At 39.5% G+C, this 19,117-nt stretch overlaps 2 protein-coding genes across 2 annotated transcripts in view; one reads left to right on the top strand and one right to left on the bottom strand.

Annotated features, from left to right (window-relative positions):
- Nucleotides 1-10,696, top strand: part of PDXDC1 (pyridoxal-dependent decarboxylase domain containing 1) — a 24,811-nt gene extending 14,115 nt beyond the window's left edge. The window contains exons 13-22 of the mRNA XM_010288972.1: nt 386-449; nt 1,809-1,897; nt 2,620-2,725; nt 3,834-4,005; nt 4,662-4,780; nt 5,621-5,742; nt 7,766-7,858; nt 7,957-8,053; nt 9,239-9,343; nt 10,171-10,696. Of these exons, the coding sequence (XP_010287274.1) occupies nt 386-449; nt 1,809-1,897; nt 2,620-2,725; nt 3,834-4,005; nt 4,662-4,780; nt 5,621-5,742; nt 7,766-7,858; nt 7,957-8,053; nt 9,239-9,343; nt 10,171-10,433 (1,230 nt within the window). The 3' untranslated portion in view covers nt 10,434-10,696. The remainder of the gene's footprint in view (nt 1-385; nt 450-1,808; nt 1,898-2,619; nt 2,726-3,833; nt 4,006-4,661; nt 4,781-5,620; nt 5,743-7,765; nt 7,859-7,956; nt 8,054-9,238; nt 9,344-10,170) is intronic.
- Nucleotides 10,697-12,356: 1,660 nt separating this feature from the next.
- NTAN1 (N-terminal asparagine amidase) lies at nt 12,357-18,242 on the bottom strand. The gene is made up of 9 exons (XM_010288973.1): nt 18,144-18,242; nt 17,991-18,056; nt 17,392-17,500; nt 16,330-16,403; nt 14,994-15,047; nt 14,097-14,150; nt 13,452-13,549; nt 12,841-12,954; nt 12,357-12,668 (listed from the first exon to the last, which is right to left on the bottom strand). Exons 3-9 carry the CDS (start codon nt 17,433-17,435, stop codon nt 12,489-12,491), a joined length of 618 nt encoding a protein of 205 aa, XP_010287275.1. The 5' UTR covers nt 17,436-17,500; nt 17,991-18,056; nt 18,144-18,242; the 3' UTR covers nt 12,357-12,488.
- Between the last annotated feature and the right edge of the window lie 875 nt (nt 18,243-19,117).

Consider the following 19,117-nt stretch of genomic DNA (forward strand, 5'->3'; position numbering starts at 1 on the left):
CTGCTGTAACTTTCTTGATGTTCTCCAATGATTCTGGGGTGATTTCCAAGAGAATTTTTTTAATGTTAGTATCTGAAAATACTTAAACTGTTTAATACAGTATATTTGGTAATGAACATGCTTGGGTTTCTTGCTTTATAGTGCCCAAATCTTAATTATGCATACCTTAAGCCAATGCAATTCTGCTTTAAACGAATAATGATTTAATTTCCTGTTTACAGGTATGTTAACTTACACTCCTAGAGTTAACTTCTAATACAGAAATAATGTGAACATTGTTACTGATGTCAAAGCAAAATTATCTTCTTTGCTCAGTAGTCTAAGGAATGATACAGTATTAAATCTTTAAAAAATATCTGAAAATTATGTAAATTTTTTTTTTAAGGTTGAAGATGAACTGAGTTCACCAGTGGTGGTTTTCAAATTCTTCTGGGAATATTCAAATAGAGGTATGTGATTTATTTAAAAACAAAACCAAAAAAACCTCTCCCTATAGATACCCAAATCCATATAGAATTTGATGAGGTAAATGTTACATAGTGTGCCTCATGTAACATGCTTTTAAAAAGGTTGTGAATGCTGGTCATAATCTAGTGATGGAATACATACATGTGATAACTTTTTTTAGATAGACTGCAGTGTTTTAAGTTTTCATAACAAGTCATTTTCTGCCTTCTTGAATAAGATTTGCATATGATTTTGGTCTTGAGAGCAGGTGATGGAAGTCTTACAAGCTGCAAGCTTGTTTTGAGCATACTGGTAGGGGAAGGTCTTCCTTGGTTTTGTTCAGGCTTTCTGTTCCTTTTAAACTTTTAGTGGCTAGCTGCCAGACTGACGTTTCTCTGTGTTACTGACGTTTCTCTGTGTTACTGACGTTTCTCTGTGTTACTGACGTTTCTCTGTGTTACTGATTACACTTGCTGTTGCAATAGTTTTAAAAATAGCAGAACGTGTTCAGAACAGCTCTGGAGATGCTGTCATGACTATACAGTAGCCAGGCCACATGTAGTTCTGAGCAGAACATCCTTAGTTAGATGTGCTGTCCAAGAAAGAGGATTTTTGTCCTCTCAGCTACAACAGAGGATGTTGTTCTGCTGTTTGTCTGTGCACACTCAAGAGGGTGGGGCATGTCCAGCTGGGATGAAGCAAAAAACTGCTAAAAACTTTGTGTTATGAGTGTTGATTTTAATTGTCTGAGGATTTTTTTTTGTGTTGAGTGTAGGTGAGGATTGGTTTTGCTTTTAATCTAATTAGTGGTTGCGCTCACAAAGTAAATCTATTCATCCAGGTCCAGTGACTTGGTGGATAGCTTTGTACATGGATGCATTTATTTGAAAAGCTTTACTAGGGAGAAGTCACCCACCTGAATTATTAGGATGTAAGATGTTTGTCCATTTCTGCATGTTTTATGTATATAGTGGACTCTGTAAATCCTTAGTATTATTTTTGTGTTATTCAAAACGGAAATTAATCATTAAAACTTGATTCAGGATTTTTCTTTGTGAAAACATTGGTTTTATTCCCATTGGGGCATTTGAACCTCAAAACCAAGAGAAGTGTTTTATTGGTTGTTTTTAAAACTAGTATACTCAACCCTGTTTTACTTATAGTAAAACAGTATTTGTCATGTTCAACATACCTTTAAAAAAAAAAAAAGCCTTGTTAGTCTCCTTGAAGTCCAGTACATCATGTAGATGTGTTACATTACTTAAGAAATGTAATTGTCTTTTGTCTAAATTTTAGGTTGCTTTTTGTTTAATTAAGTAAATAAAAATCCACTTCTGTGATTCTTTTATCTTTGGATTCAGATCAAACCTCACATGCTGCACAGGCCTCAACTATTCAACACCCCATAATAAGCAATGAAAGACACATTTATGACACTTTCAATCAGTGGGTAAGAATGGATGCTTTTTCTCTTTAAGAAAAAAGAAGTGCCAGTGGAATACTTCCAGGGGTTCACTAGTAGTTATAAAACCTTTGGTAGACTAGTTCGATAATTATTCTTGATCGGATATCCTTTGTAAAACTAGTGGGCATTTTGGATTTAAAAGATGAATTTTCTCTAAGCAAAGTTACTTTCACATTTCTAATTATTCTACTTGTAATTACTACTGAAATCACTACTGCATCTTAAGCTGTTGGTACTGGATTTTTTCCTTGGTCTTGTGGAAATATGTGAAAACTTTAGAACTCCTTTTAATCAGCTAGATACTTCATTGACAATGTCTGTGTATTCATGAATAGACTGTCTGTCTTTTTCAGATCTTAAGAGTAATTCTCTTAATTCTAGAAACCCATGCTTTCAGAGAGCTGAGCACGTAACCATTATGGATGAATTGTGTAGTAATCATGGCATACTTGAAGACAGTGACAATTTTGCAGAAACTTCTGACTTGTAACGCTTGTAGCTTACCCTGAATTTTCATGATTTTAAGTATACATTCCACTTAGTCACCTGCAAGCTAAAGTGTTTCGTTACAAGAAGTGAATTTGAGAAATACAGAAAACTGTGTTTAGCGTGTGGTTCCCCTTAACTGTGGGAAGAGTCTAGCCTGAGTCAAGGACTGCAGCAGGTCATGCTCTGTATGTTTCTTTAACTGTGCCTTATTCCTTCAGCTAGGAGAGCAGTTGGCCCAGCTGGTTCCTGTCAGTGGAGTTGATGTGGTAGAACTGGAAGACGAAGGCACATGTGTGCGTTTTAGCCCACTAATGACTTCTGCAGGTAACATTCACTTTTCATTCAGCCACTTGTAAAAACTGGGATTTGCTATAGAATTGTACAACAATCTCCTAGTATAAAAGCAGATACACTCAAGAAACTTTTTAGTATATTCTCCTATGGTGAGGATTTTCTTATAAACAAAATAAACTATCACAGCTTTATCATTCTGCTGTGCCTTGGAAATGGGCACGTTAGCAGTAGCTCAGCTATTGTGGGTGACATTGCCTCACTACCTCTGCAGAGAAAGGCCTTTACTGATTATTTTTAAAATTTGTTAGCAAAAGCAAGGAGAGAAGCTCTTTGTTTCTAACAGCTATAAAAGAAATATGAAGGATGAATCATACTTACCTTTCCTTCTCTCAGCTGCTTAACACAAGATGCTTGACCTTTCTACACAAGTGTTTCAACAACAAAATGGTGCTTGTGTTCTACTTAACTAGAACAATTGTTTACTAAACCTCTAGGTTTTTCTATAATTACTAGTGGCGGGGGAAGAGGGAGGATAAAAATCTGTGCTTTGTAAAATGTCTTAAATTTCATGTTTAAGCCAGCACTGTATATGTACTTTGTTTAGATTCAGGAGATGCACAGAGCAACTTGGCAAGGCTCAGGGTGATGCATGGTGTCTCCTTTTAGCTTGTGTGGGGTGAGTGGCTTAGGCTATCAAAACACCTGATGTTGACGTGAGAGGATCCTGGTGTACACAGAAAAGTAGATTTTTAGAACAAAATTACTTGGTGATGGCTGTGATGTTTTGTCTTGTTTTAAACCAGCATGGAAGCCTAATTCATTATCTGTTTGGCTATGGGAAGAGGAATTTTTCTGATGCTAGCTACTGATGTAATGAAAAAGGGTATTGTCCTTATTAGTTTGTAACATTGGAAAATCCTTTTTATTAGTATGTTTTTTATTACATCCTTAGCTCGCTCCATTTTGATGTATAGAAAACTGAAGAAAAAACACTGTTATATAGATCAAGATATTTCAATATGATCTGTAAATTATATTTATGATTGACTTAGAGTGGCTTCTTTACAGATTACTTAATTCAGACATCTATGTGCTATCTGTTCACGTTTTAGCACGTATTAACACATCAGCTCTTTAGTTTTAGGAACTGAAATACAAGATGTTGATCAGTTAGTAGACTGCTTAAAAATGAAGATACCAGTATTGACAAGCACGCTGCAACTGAGAGAGGAATTTGAGCAAGAAGTGAGAAGAACAGTAGGCCTGTTGTATATTGAAGATCTTAGCTGGCCAGGATTAGGTGTTGTAAGGTAAATTTTTCAGTATTTTCTTCATTATATATTTGGATAGACTGCATTAACAGAAGGGAATACGTGGTCTCTTCACTGGTGATTTGGATGCATCGTTTGCTGATTATTATCTGGCTTTGCACACAGTTGAAGCTTTTGAGTGCTTATTTAAAAATTACCTTTTTAATGTTGTTTGATTTTTATTATTTTAAAGAAAAGCTGAAAAGCTGTTTTAGCAAAATTAGGGCAACAGTTCTAATACTGGAGGCAGCATGTGGATTTGTTAGATGGATATGTAACATGCAAGGGCATCCTACTATATTTAGCCAAGAGTAACTTAAATTTTTATCTATAATGCTGAATACCACTTCAAAAACCCTTCAAGTGTCTGTTCCGATCCTCTGACATAGTCTTCTGGGAAATGATTCCAAAAAGTCAAACCAGTTGAAGTATAATCAATACGTTACCTAGAAAGCTGTTGTGTTAAGTTTGCAGCAGCAAGCTTGCCCCACCACAAAATCTCTGATGACAAATGCCAATCAACTTGTTAGTCTAAGCTGTAATGTTTTGAGATTTTTGGTTCATAAGATAGAGAAATTTGTAGAAACATGCTAAATGTATGTGTATTTTTGTATGTACTGTAAAGTGAAATTACTATCTTCTGGTTTGGTTTGAAGATACAACTATCACAGTGATGGGAAGAATGATGACAAACAAGAAAAAGAACTAGAAAAAATCAATACAGAACTTCTGAAAAAATTAAATGAACTGGAGTCGGATCTTGCTTTTTCTTTGGGTAACTGCACTATTTTAAAATGTCTTCTATTCAAGCTAATAGTCGTTTTACTGGCTGTGTTATAATGGTTCCACAGGTCATTTTTACATAGGCCATTATAATGCAAAATTACCCTGCTGCCTATATGGTTATTGTAGAAACATCTGTAACTCTTTCCTCCTTACCCCTATTTCAGTTGGTAAATATCCAGCAGGGTGAGCAAAAGTGCACTCTTCTCAGAAATACTTGTGAAGACTGACTTATGGGCAGCTTGACCAAAAAGGGTTTCCTTGTCAGAAAGAGTAAGAGCTGCAGTGTTCCTCTCTGTAACTGAGCCTTCGCAGTTAGTGCTGTATCTAGTGAAAAGCAGATTTCATCCAAAACCCACTGACCAGTTCACCGCTTCCTGTGGCTAGATTAAAAACTTGACTTTCACGATAATGAGCAGCACTTTCGCATTTACGTAGTACCACATTATAGCTGAAATAATATTTATTTGCCTACTTGGAACTCTGATATTTTTCTAGTCAGTTTTCAAAAGTTGAGTGCCCTGTAACTGTGGAACCAAGTAACCTGTAAATTGCAGAAAGTAACAACTTTGAAGGATATTCGGTGCTGATATTTATTATACAATTCCTTGGCTGTATAAAATATCCACTGTTTTTCTTGTTGTTTTCTCTTCTCTTTTTGAAAAGCTACAGGCTGAGCTTTTTCAGTGTGTGCAATTTCTACCTACTGCCCTCAGTTACTGAAGGTGTGTGTATGTATTAGGATTTCCAGATTGGCGAGCATGAGTGTTGCACCTGTTGTGAGAATGCGTTTTTGTACACCACAAAGACTTGATTCTCCCTGTGCTCACAGGTCCAGAATTTGGAGGGCAGAAGAACTGCGTTTATATTGGCATGGTACCTGAGGATCTGGATGTGTCAGAGTTAGTTGAAACTATTGCAGCAACAGGCAGAGAAATTGAAGAAAATTCAAGAGTATGTATTAATAAATCCCAGAGCATTTCAGCACCCTTTTTCTTACCTTTCCATATTGGCTTCAGGACATGGTTTTGTTCTTTGTGAAAGTAAAAACTGTACTTGCCTGCAACCAGCTGTATTAATTACTGTGGAAATAATAACCTCTGTCCACATAAGGACAACTTTTGTTACAGGATTAGGATACTCAGAGGATAACCTGATTTATGTTCATGGTCCTGTGTTCAGTAGTTCTAATGGAAAACTTCAGTAGTACTGAAATAAGCTTATTTTATCACTAAAGTTGAAGCTGTAAAAAAAAACAAAACCAAAAGGGAAGGCGGGTGTGATTGTGAGCTGGTGTTTCTCATCGCCGATAGCTGTGGTGGGATAGAGGTTGTTCATATACCAGCTTTAAGATAAGACTATGCCCTAAAACGTGTGAAAAATTTCAAGCTGTGGCTTAAAAATGGAAATTAGAAATTACCTATTGAAGTAATAAAGCTGATGCTGCAACTCCTTTTTGTAAAAGCGTTTACCTGATTAGAATTCTCTAAGCGTTCTCTAAGTAGAATTCCTAAATGACCTGTGTCGCAAATGAACGTCTGCCCTTCCATTCCTCTAGTGCTGGGCATTTTATTTCCTCACCTAAAAAATAAAGAGAACTTCAGAAATCCTTTGCCTATTTCTGCCCATGAGAATATGTTGATTTTGGCAATGAAATTTTTTCTAGCAGTGTTTTCTGGAGACTTTCTGCCCACTCTTGACTCCCTATGCTGCTTTGAGGGCAAGACGAACAATGGTTTGCCTCTAGAATAATTTCATTTTTTTAAATTGTTGTAGTTGAGAGATTAGGAGCTGAATGTTGGAATATGGGCCACTGATCCTGAAGCTTCTAGAGAGAGGACTCAGAAAAGTGCAGTCCTTGGAACGAGCTACAATAAATCTGTGGTTCTGAAAGGATCTTAAACCATTTGATCCAAAACTGAGAAGCAGAACCAATCTGGGAGAATGACACTTGCATCGTTTAGATAGTGATGTTTGCTGTAAGAGGGAAGGGGTTTAGAAAAAAAAAAAACTACTCCAGTATCAGCAAGCCCTTAGGACATATAGATAAGTACACAGAGAAGAGGCAGAACCAAAATTGAAGACAAACATCTTGACTGGACCAGAAAATGCAGCGGTTCTTTGTATTCTAAGTGCAATCGCGTTGCATTCCCTTCTGTAGCCAGCACCCTGGGAGAGTTAAGCTTGCTGTCCTGGTCAATTCCTGGCTTGAATGTCCCCCAGGGAAAAGGAGCAGCTTCCTCTTTTTCCTTTCTTTTTTATTAACCAACAGTAACCCAAATTTTTGGCATTTTGGAGGAAGTACCTGTCATTTAGGCCCTGTGCAATATTAAAAGTCCTGTTAAGTAAGTTATGGAAATTGGCATTTGCCTTGCACGAGACACAATTATGACTTTGGTTTTTGATCTCTTGCGTTTGTTCATTTATTGCCTCTACAGCTCTCCCAATAAGCTGCCTGTCCTTTGCAGCACAGAACATTGCTGATGCTGGCATAGGGTGCCACAGGGCTCAGATTGGCAGTCGTATATTAAATCTGAAAAACAAAGTTGAACCTAGACTGACAAATACCTGGTTAGACTTACTGTGAGGCTGGATTAAGCCCTGGGTACTTCAAAGAACCCAAATGTACTCTATAATGCTAAAAATTCTTCCCAGTCAGATTGAGCACCTGACAAACACTTATGCACTAAGCAGATCTTTGAAGAATTTGGGTCACAGGCTCATTTCTAAGTGAAGGAAAAGTATCTACTCTTCCTGTTTAAAATGACATTCTGTCTTCCAGGTATATCTTTTACAAATCCTGCAGTGAGCCTGAACATTCTTTAATTTACAGTTGTAATGAAATAGTGATTGTCAAATACTGTCTTAAAATAGAAAAATATCTGACTACCATGTTTACATCCTCAAAACTTGAACTTAAGAGGCAATTTCGAGTCCAAATAATATATATGATAATACAATTTCTGGTTTTTATTAGCTGTTGGAAAACATGACTGAAGTTGTTAGAAAAGGGATACAGGAAGCACAACTTCAGCTTCAGAAAGCAAATGAAGAACGCCTTCTGGAAGAGGTAAGGCTACAAACATTAGCTATCTAGGTAATTTGAAGTAACTTGTCACAAGACGGGTAGCTTGCTCACCAGCCAGTGTTTCATTGTGTACTTTGCAGGGACTGCTACGACAGATACCTGTAGTGGGCTCTGTGCTGAACTGGTTTTCTCCATTCCAAGCCTCACCGAAAGGAAGAACGTTTAATTTAACAGCAGGTAGGACTCTGCATCTGCAGCCATGGTATGCTGTCATTAGAACTATTTCCAATTTTATACTAAAATTGCAACACGCTTTCTTGTGCTGACTGGTGAGTGACATAATCCACCCTCAGGATGTAAGAGAACACACTCTCTGCTATTTTTGTAACACCCAATAAGACAATCTTCTAACCTCACTTGTACAGTTTAAATTTTGTTCTTGCATGTTGAGTCACATTAAAAAAGCTCAATTAGACACTGGCATTTATTAATAGAGGAATAATTTCTGTGACTTTTGGTTCCATATGCTGCAATAGTTTGGCATTTATAAGTATGTAAGCTAGCAGGGTAGCTCAGGTCTTAGAACATTGCTTCCCCGTGTGTATACACATGTATCCTCTTGGGTGTGCTTGCCAGGTGGCACTCGGATATTCTGCTCTGCTACTGGAACTTGACGGCTCTGTCTGAAATACTGGTTTGAGATATCTGGCCATTGCCGTGTTGATAAAGTACTGGTTTGCATGCTAAATAGTATGAGGGCAGGCTAAAGCTAGCTGAGGACAAGTGTGAACCTGGCTTTGTGCGAGACGGGAATGAATGGAATATTACAAGTAAAAGACTATTATTGTAGTCCTATATTTGTTATTCATGTCTGGTCATGTGAAAAGAACTGGCTATAGCTTTTACATCATTAAGACTGATGTACTAACGTTATGCTTTCTGAAAGTATAAATTTTCACTGTAAAAATTATGGCAGAGTCTTAAGAATATTCCTGAACTCAGCAAAGTATTGGACCTAGAACAAGAGCCTGGCTGCTATCTTTGTAAATAGCAAGGAAGGCTTTCTGCTGTATTTGGGATCTTTCTTTCCGATTCTTGATGCACCAACTGGAAGGCGCTTAGGGCAGAGAACAGCAAGGTTTCCCTGGGGTACTTGCTAGATCTCCTTTCTGAGCACACTGCTGTCAGTAGCTTGCAGCTGGGAGCCTGTCAAGTGCTGAGCAGAGAAGGGGAAGAGGAATACTGGGTGTAGCTGTGTTGTGAATGAGCGCGAGGGAAAGATTTATTCGTCTTTTTAAGTCTCTCAGAAATTTGCATTAAAAATAAGATTGTTACATACCTTATGAGTACAGATGAACAGAAAACTTGTCTAGTTTGTGCTGTATTCAACTTGATACTTTTTTTTTTTTTTATAACCTGCAGGCTCTCTAGAATCCACAGAATCTACATACGTATCAAAAGCCCAAGGAACAGGCACTACTCCACCACCAACTCCTACTTCCAGCCTTGCAAAGCAAAGACTTCCTGGTAAGTTTCTACATCTTAGTTTTCTTTCTAAAACTCGCTAAACCATCCTGCCATCTGAGTTGTATGACACAGGAAGACCCACGTGATTTTCTGTCTTTCATAGTATCTGGAACTAGAGCTCATCTTCTAGTGCCTTAAGTCTGCAGTAAAAACCTCATTTAAACAGAGCACAGAACACCACCCAAGTGGTGGTTTCTCCCCAAGAATTTTTCCTGGACCCCAGGAAGTTTCTATCCCATGAGGTCCAGAATCTTCCTCTGTAATATTATGAGGTTATTTTTAAAAATTAGCAGGTAAACAAGCTAAAAGTTTTATTTGGAATAAGAGCATAAATAATGTATAATCATGTACTTGAGCAACTGCATTTCTGTTGCTACCTAATATTTTGTGAATTAAGTCATTCTAAGTGAAGATTATTAAATCTATGGCACTTTCTTTGTAGCTGCATTAGTAATTAATGTTGATTTGAGTGGCAGGAAAACCATAGTTTTAACTCACCTTTTGAGTTGGTTGGCTTCCAGCCTGCCGTTCTCAGTGCAGGTTTTTACCCTAGAATGACTTCATCACTGTGCACGTAGGCAGCTTGGTTTTCAGCTGAATTTTAACAGTCTCTGTGTACATAGGATAAAATAAGAGAAGCTACTGCTGTACATCCATATCTGTAACTGCATGAAAGTATGGCTCTTTAGGGTGCAAGTTAGCACCCAAATAAAATCTATTTCTTTGCAGCTGTAAAATTCAGATACTTTCTTTGAAACTTAATTTGTGCCTACCACATCTTGTATTTTCTGCCTCCATTGGTACTGTTTTCTTCAATCACTTTACAGGTCAGAAAATTTTTAAAAGGTCTCTGAGAAGTTCTGATGCATTCAGTGAGACCAGTTCTGTCAGCCACTGTGATGACCTGGAGAAGATGGATCAGAGACCCCCAACTCTATCCCCTGGCCAAGAGCAAGGACCTTTGGAGACAGAAAAAACAGAGGAGCAGAAGGAGGTGGCAGAGGCAACAAAGACAGACAGTGAGGACATTCCAAGTGACAAATCACCACATGACTGCACAAAGGTAGAGGAGCAAGAAAGTCAAAGATAAAATCCAGACTCTGGATTTCAGACTTTGCAGAGGAAGCCCATGCCCTGGGAGGCAGGGTATTAACAATGCATTTAAGATGTGAACAGTGCCACACACTAGTACAGTAATAACTACTGTAACTTACTAACTGGGATTTTGCACAAATATAGATTCCCCACCATGGGACAGAGATTTGTCTTCTCGTACACTTGTTACAGTTGCTTTAATCTTCTATGTGTCAGTGTCACCAAAGTACTAGTGAAATTTATTAATTGCTCATAAACATTTGTAAAAACAATTGGCAGTTATCCTTCCTGTAGGAACCTAAGCATGATAAATAGTTGCTAACTGACCAATCAGCCATACACAAGATTAAGAATACAGTTGCACCCAATAATTGTAAAATGATCTTTATTTTATGTTAAGAAAAAATCAACTGCCAATTGTTCACCTTTTTAATATTTAAACTTCAGTTTAGCCTCTCCTGCAAAACATCTACTGAAATCAACACTAGCTCTGTTTTGCTTCTTTTCTTACCCTTATAAAGAACGAACACTGCTGAACAGTCGCGGTGCGGCGAGCATTAGGGATGGGTGTCTGTGTATATAGGGGTCATGGAATAGTACTTTGCCATCAACCATTTTTTCCTGCTGTGGTATGACTTGAGCCACTCAGCCAAGGCCCTAGCTACAGTGGGGACTGAGTGAATGAGTTTTAAGCCTTTTAGAAAGAAATAGTGCCTCTGCATGCCTAAATGGCTTCTTGCTTCTGCCCCTGGAAAGAATCCCCAACACACCATTATTTTCCTTTGCACGGCATTTATAAACCAAATACTATTGAACACATTTATGTAGTGTAACTGGAGTTCTTTCTGTTGTATCTTTTTACAGATAGTTGTAGTAAAGCTTGGAAAACCAATACATTTGTGATGGTTTCAACACTTATTTTTGAGTAACAGTAACTTACCTATGGTATGAATTGTACAGACTCAAAGAACTGATACACGTTATTTACACTACAGCACGACTTCTTAGGGTCTAGCACTGCTTAATGCACAAGCAAATCTTTGGATAAATCAAAAGCTATTCCAATGAAAACTCCCCCCCCCCCCCCCCCCCCCCCTTACTTTAATCACTTTGCTGCAAATTTTCAGAGCCTCTGGTGGAAAGGAGATCCTTGGAAAAGCGTGCTTTCCCCAAGGATCTGATTTTGAGGAAAAGCATGCCATCCCTAGTTTGCCTCATTTGTTTTTTGCTTGGGCTTTTTTCTCCCCCCTAAAAGATACATGTTAACACCATCATGGCTGTATTAGTAGCAGGACTCACTTTGGTAATCTGAAAATTTTGGGGTTTTGAATTGTACTGTCACCTGATTTGACTCCCAGCTTCTAGCTCCTGTGGGGCGGGCGGGCCACGCACAGGGTCGGCATCGCTGTTGGGATAACTTCAGTAAATCAGAGTGCAATTTTTCTTAAGTGCAAAACCGATTAAGCTGACTAGTCTTCCTCATTGGTTTCTTTGGTGCAATGAAGTATGTTAATAAGAGTAACTTGTGGAGATAAGGTTATCACCACAAGGATTAATTTTTAATGTTTTTATATTTGGAAGTGTTAAACCAGTAGTTTTTGTTGGAATGAGTTTCATTCTTTAGATACTATCTGAATGTTTCAATAAAGATTCTTCAAATTATTACTCTTGAATTAAGTTATTGTTGAAGGATGCTTCCCTACCTTGCACTCAGCTTTGTGTGCAACTTCCTTTCACTTTGAGTGGAAAATAATTTTCTAAAGTACACACCACTGTAATGACTTACCTTCTCCGTCTCTCAGCACTGCTACCTCTGTGCCGATCAAATTACTGCACTGCAGCAACAGAACATAAAGCCAAATTCTTACTTCAAAGTAGCAGTGACTCCTACGTAAGTAATGCAGAAAAAGCAAGTTATTTATGTCAAAATATTTTATTTTGAAAAGCACAGGAGCAATGGTATTTGTGACCAGCAATATCTTTTTTGCAACAAATTGCTGCTCTTGCAAGAGTATACTTCCCTAAAGCAGCTCCAGTTGTTGGTTCCAGGTTAGGTTTTGTCAGAACAAACCTGTTCCCACAACCCTTCTTCATTTTTTTTGTAGATGCGAGGTTTCCTGTCAGGAAACAGGGACCGAGACGGAAATGGATGTTCTTTTAAAAATGATAATGTAGCTCTAATGTGGGAAACAAAGTGGGGTGGCTCAGCCAGGGGCGATGTGGAAAGATTCTGAAAAACAAGACAGTAGCAAGAGCTGCTTGACATTCAGAATACAGAGTTTGTAATTATTCTGCCTTTTAATACAGTTATTTCCCACCCTCCCCAGCAGTACACTGGGAAAAGTTGTGACAGAGCACACCCCTCTCTACTCAGCTAGAAGAACAAAGTCACTTTCAGGTACCTGTAAAATCTGTTTATCATCTTGTTCCAACCAGAAATCCACATGTGGGAAAGGCCTCCAGAAATAAGGCCCAATATGTAGTTGTTCCATCTTTGCATCGTAAATGTTAGTCAGCTGTAGCAACACAAGGAGCCTTGAGAGTTAGACAACGCTTACACAGATGGAAGAGATGGCAAATTCACTTAATCTGCAAGGCTTTAAGCTGCAGCTTCTGTCTTAGACAGACTGTGTGCCAGCTCAGCCCCTCTTCATTCCCCTGTACATCAAGATTAACCAATTATTCTCACAAACAAGACATAAAACTTAACAACAAACCCAGAACTGAAAGATCCTGCTGGGATTATGCCCACAACCTGAATCTCTGAAAGCTGCAGGGCTGGTCGTAATAGCACGTGAGTGTGCTGTACTTCCAAACAAGGCTTACCCTTGCAGAAGTGGTCTGCCCTCCACCACTATCCCTTGCCTCTGCTCTTCCATCTTCCTCAGTTGTTTTGTCACTGACACAACTCTACCCAAGTATTTCTTCCTCAAACTTTTGACATTTCATTGCCCCTAAGGGGTCTCCCCTTCCAGCAAAAATACCCTTTTCTCCTCCTGTTATTTTTACTCACTGTTGCTCCCGTTAAAACATGGGCTGAACGCAAATCCTCGTCCGGCCCTTTTTCTGGGAAGGTTGCAGGGAAAATCTCTGCTGTTTTAACATTCACCGCTGGTAGGAAATAAGAGTTGAAATACAGAAACAATTAATTCATTCTTACAAAACACTTGTTTAAAATGGCCATGTCCCCAACACGACTATGTTGCAGGAACTTTAGAACCCATCTAATACTGTTCTGGTATTTCACAGACCCCTTGGCTTCCGCTAGCATATTTCTACTTATTTTGCTTTGGCAGCATTTCAATATAGCAGAAGAGCATTTTCAGACTTAAACTAATTAGAAAAAACACACAATGAACAATGAAAAGAAGGTTGAATTCTAACCCCAATGGTTACAATACAGTAGCTTGATACTGACAAAATCATAAGTACAGTTAAATGAAAAAAATCTGCTTGCCTTTATACACTTGCCACTTCCACGAGTGCTTCTACCTAACTGTGGCAGCAGAAGAAAACTTCTATGTCTGCCTACGCCTCCAACAGCAGCACTTAACTTTTAGGACAGGCTTTACCTAGTCATTAAAAGCAGCCCATTTACAATTGCAATCTGAAAAGCAATCCAGTTACAAAAAAGTAATTGAATTCTAATTTAACTCACCTATTCCATAAATGATTGGAAAGTGAATATCCTTTTCTTCTCTGTCATTTAGTTCTGTAAGAAAAAAAAGAAAGAAAAAAAAAAAAGAGTCAAACTCTGGATTTTTTTCTGAGCAGCGTTCACTTAGCTGTGTGTTAGAGAAGAACAGATCTGATGATATTGCATAAAGACAGAAAAAAAAAAGAAAGCCGAAAAGAAATATGGAAAGGGAGGCACAGGTAAATAACACCACACTTGGGGCCTGGAGTAGAACTCTCCCTCTCCTAATAGTAGGGCCAGCTCCAGCCAATGCTCGGTTGACTTTCTGCACAAGCAATTTACAGGGAAAAAATAAAACCAAACCACCTTGCAAAACTACCATGATGCCAAGTTTCAAAGATGTAAGTCACCAACAGCGCTGAAATGGAAAGATGATGGAAATGCGACCCACATGTGATATGAAGAAAACGAAATTACTTCTTCCTTTATGTGACATCACACACTATGAACTAACTGAACGAGCTTATGAATTCATTCAAACCTGCAGAGAGGCAGGTCAAACAACCCAGCAGCTCAAAGGTCTGCAAGTGCCTTTCTCAATGGTCTTTTAAGGAAGCCGTAGGTACTTGGTCTCTTTCCGCAGGACAAAGGTGGCAAAATAACCTCGTAACACTCACAGGTGGTTTGACTATCAGTTGCATTTCAGCAGCACTGGGCAAGGAGACAATCTTTGCTGCCTTGTCTATTTGACATCACCACACACACTAACAGCAATAAAACTAAAAACTACAAATCGTTATTAAGGACTCGTGCTGTTCTTTCTTACAGGACAGAGAAAAAAGCTGTGTGTGAAAAGACCCCTGCACTTTGATTTCTGTGGCTAAAGACACCTCAAAAAACAAGGAAAGGTTTTCTCACCTGTTACGCAGAAAGTCACTAAGTGAACATCATCTGGTTGGAGATCGAATGCTCCTACAGCAACAACGATAGCAGCAATGTGTAAGACTGACTGGTGGCAAAGCAGGTGCTGTATATAGACGAGGGGGCATTATCAGTGCTGCGCACTGCAGAATAGATGGGCAGAGATACCTAATGCACTCTCCCTAGGTAAGGCGACAGACAAAGAGTGTTTTGCAGACTTGCTTCAAACCAGCTTTTATAAAATTAAAGCCACAGCTACTAAACGTAACAGTAATTTACAGAGAGTAGCCATCTGTAATAGCAAAAGCATGCTAAACAAGTGTTGCGCCACTTACTCCTTTTCCTGACAATGGTTTAGCTCTGGCATCGCATCAGCTCTGCTTTAGTTCACTATACATTTAACAGCTTGTATTTAAATGTATTTTCCTAAAATGTTACATATATAGTGAGCAAACCCAGTCTTTCATTAGCTGTAAATTAATTCTGCTTTTCACCATCCCACACGAGGGAAAAAATAATCTCTTTTTTTTCAAAGTTCTAATAGCAATACAGCTTTATTGTTTCAAATGCATGAAAATCAGAAGGTTGAAAAAATTACATCAACCAAAATCCTTTATTCTGTACAGAACTCTCATGCGACACATAACACAGGAAACGGGAATCACTAGGCGCGATGCCCACACGGGCACATCCCAGGACCTTTGCCGGTTCCGCTTTCTCCTTTGTTTATCCCCTTGGCCACCTCCCCCCAGGCCTGGCCTCTGCCCTGTCCCAGTGGGGCCGAGGCCCCTCCACACTCAGGAAGTGCTTAGCGCAAGCCAGAGCGCTTCCAGGCAAGCAGGTACTTCACGTTTCCAATTGGTTTGTAAAGCACCACAATCGCTTCTCTGGACTATAGATTTTACAGACAGACATCTTTCATCAGACAGTTCCAAACAATAATTACATTTTACCTCATCACATTAAGATATGAACTAAATAGTAACTAATGAAGTCATCCACGTGTATAGATTTAGACAGTGACAACATCTGACCACAGCATACCGGCAGCAGAGCCAGGAATTAAGCCCAGCTGAACTGCACCCCAGTTCTATACATTAGAATATAAGCCAGGAAGAAATTACAAGTTTAGACCCTCCATCCCCCACAGTGGCCACATGCGAGCCTCAGAAGTCCAACCCCTCTCCACACCGAGTTCTCAGGCAGAGAAAACACCCCTCAAAATGAATCCAGATTTCTTCCCGTTAAGGGACAAGGGGGCTCAGATTACAACCAACCTTTACCCAAATCCAGTCAGAACTATTATGAAAGTGGAAAAAACCCATGAACTTACTAAGAAGCTGATAAGTAAGTTTTTGTGATAACTGCATATCATCGTTGAAACCTCCAACTAGGTGCACTTCCAGCCTAACAGAGATGGAATAACAGGAAACAGCAATTGAAACAACATCCCAAAGCGAACAGCTTTACAAAATAATCCCCAGCCCAAACTGGGAAGCAATCATTAGAGGAGCCTCAATTGTTACAGTCACATGCACCACGCTGGTTTGTGTTACATCGCAAGTCATGGCAAGGCAGGTGCCCAGCCATCTCCTGGGAAGCAGGGCTCCATCACGCCCAATGGTCACTTGGGAAGACAAATGCTGTCACTCCAGACATCCCCCCATCCCTTCCTTCTTCTTCCCCCAGCTTTATATACCAAGTGTGACATCATATTGTATGGGATATCCCTCTGGCCAGCCTGAGTCAGTGTCCTGGCTGTGCCCCCTCCCAGCTTCCCATGTCCCCCGTCTCCTCGCTGGCAGGCCAGCATAAGAAGCTGGACAGTCCTTGACTGCTCAGCAACGATTGAAAACATCAGTGTGTTAGCAACATTATTTTCATGCCAAATCCAAAACACAGCACTATACCCACTACTAGGAAGAAAATAAACTCTACCCCAGCTGAAACCAGGACACTTCCCCCCCGCCCTTTTTTTTTTTTTTTTTTAAATTGGGGCTTAAAAAAATCCCGGATGGATTATCAGATTCCAAAAGGAATTTACGAGACCAACAGTCTGGAAGGAAAAATATACATAAAAGCAAAAACAGTTCTTTGGAAAATTTTGCACATCTGAAACAAAAGTTAACTGTGAAACAGTAAACACAAAACCTCACAATGGCATTTTACAGAGACACTATTCAGAGCAGAACCATGCTTTAAACCACTGCTAAAAATACTCTCAAAATCATAATCATGGAAATTGTGTTCACTTTACACGTGATTCCTGATCAACAGATACTTCCTGCACAATTACCTTGACTGAACCCTATATAATCACATAGAAATTCCCCACCTTACAAACTGCAGTAACGTTTGTGATAAACAGTACAGAAGAAATACGAGCAAGGCTGACCTTCCACATCGTGTGGCATCAGAGAAAGATTTTACTGAACTCATGATGAGCGACACCTCAGCTTCTGTGTCTGATCCATCACAGTGTGTCAAGCAGGTAGCTCCACTGCCTGAGGAAGACATGACAAGACAGCTAGTTAGTGACATTGTTTGAGGCTGTTACGCGACCATAACTGAAATCACTAAGAGTTTGCACTGCTATAGTAGTGTAAGCCCTCTTAACCAGGGCCAGCCAACGCCTCTAATGTCAGAAACCCAGGCATGTAGTGAGGATCCTTCCGCAAATTCTACCTCTGTTATTACCAAACTCTGCAGGCCCAAACTCCTGAGCACAGCCAAGGTCTGCAACTGCCACTACTCGCTGGCCAGAGGAGCAGATCGAGTTTAGGATCTGCTCATTGAGCAACACAGAACATGGAACCTCTGACACTAAACATGCCAACTCTTCAAACAAGTCATTTAGTTAACATATCATATGACTTTTTGAGATTCAAATTTATATAAACATAATTGCAGTTTATTTTATTAATACAGCAAAAACCAATAGTGATACATTACTTCCGGGGTACAGGCTTTGTTCTAAACATCCTTTAAAGTTACCTGTGTGTCGGAGCACAACTATGTGGCAGGTAGTTGCATCATCTGATCCAAGAATGGAAACAGAACCTATTTTAAAGGGGAGAAACACTGTAAGAACTCTGCTCTCACAATCACTGCTTCAGGAGAAGAAAAAATGCTTATGTTCCTACATACCATCTTTAGGGGTAGTCACGGCAAACTCTCTCTGCTGGACATATAGAAGACCTTTGGGTTCCACAATTTGAGCAGGCTGACTTCTCAGAAGTTTTGCCTTTTCCTAAAGATAAATGATAATAGACACTACAGTGGCTGAATTCTCAGGTGTATCCATTACTTGATAGAAACATCACCTCTGAAAAGCAAAGGGAGCCATGTCAGAGAGAAACATACATATTTGGTATTATGGAATGTTCTGAACTTTGCGAATTTTTCACTTTTCTGCCACTAATCTAGTTAATTGCTAAATCCCATCATTCCATAAACACAAAAAATCCCTTTCCGTGCTTTACAGAGGATAAAATGGAGGTACAACAAAAAGCAATAGGATTTGGCAAAGATTACATTAGACAATACCAGAGCTTGAAAGTTTAATCAGGACAGGAAACTTTTGAAATGTAAGAGTCTCAGTTTTCTACTGCCACAATCCAGCATATTTATGTAGTACTTATCAAAATATTGCTATTTATCAGCCTGCTTAGTGCACGGAAAACCCAGCTTCCTGGGCTGTGCCTACTGCAGTGTTCTGTCACAGATCTGCTGGGCAAGCGGTGAATTTCCATCCCGGTGCTCAAAAAACACTTCACAGTTTTATCAAATTTGCACTGCAAAACCTCAGTTTCTATAATGTTTCTGATGCAAAACATCTTCCCAGCCAGCTCTGCTGAGCAGTTCCTGGCTCACAGTCCGCCGTTGGGATTACAGCATTTATATACTGAAAGCGAGGTTAACACCTTCCTAAAAGTTGCTATTTTGACTTTGATCACCAGCGTTTGTTGCTCCGCACGGAGAGGGGCAGCCCGGCCAAGGGGCCCCCCCGCCCCGGCCGATCCCCCCCCCCCCAGCCGCGAGCGCGGCGCCGGCCGCTCCTCGCCTCAGGGCTTTTACCGCTGACCCCGCCCAGGGACGTTGATTTTACTTATTTTCAGTCA

This window comes from Phaethon lepturus, unplaced genomic scaffold, assembly GCF_000687285.1.
Source record: "Phaethon lepturus isolate BGI_N335 unplaced genomic scaffold, ASM68728v1 scaffold9006, whole genome shotgun sequence".
NCBI classification, from domain to species: Eukaryota; Metazoa; Chordata; class Aves; order Phaethontiformes; family Phaethontidae; genus Phaethon; species Phaethon lepturus.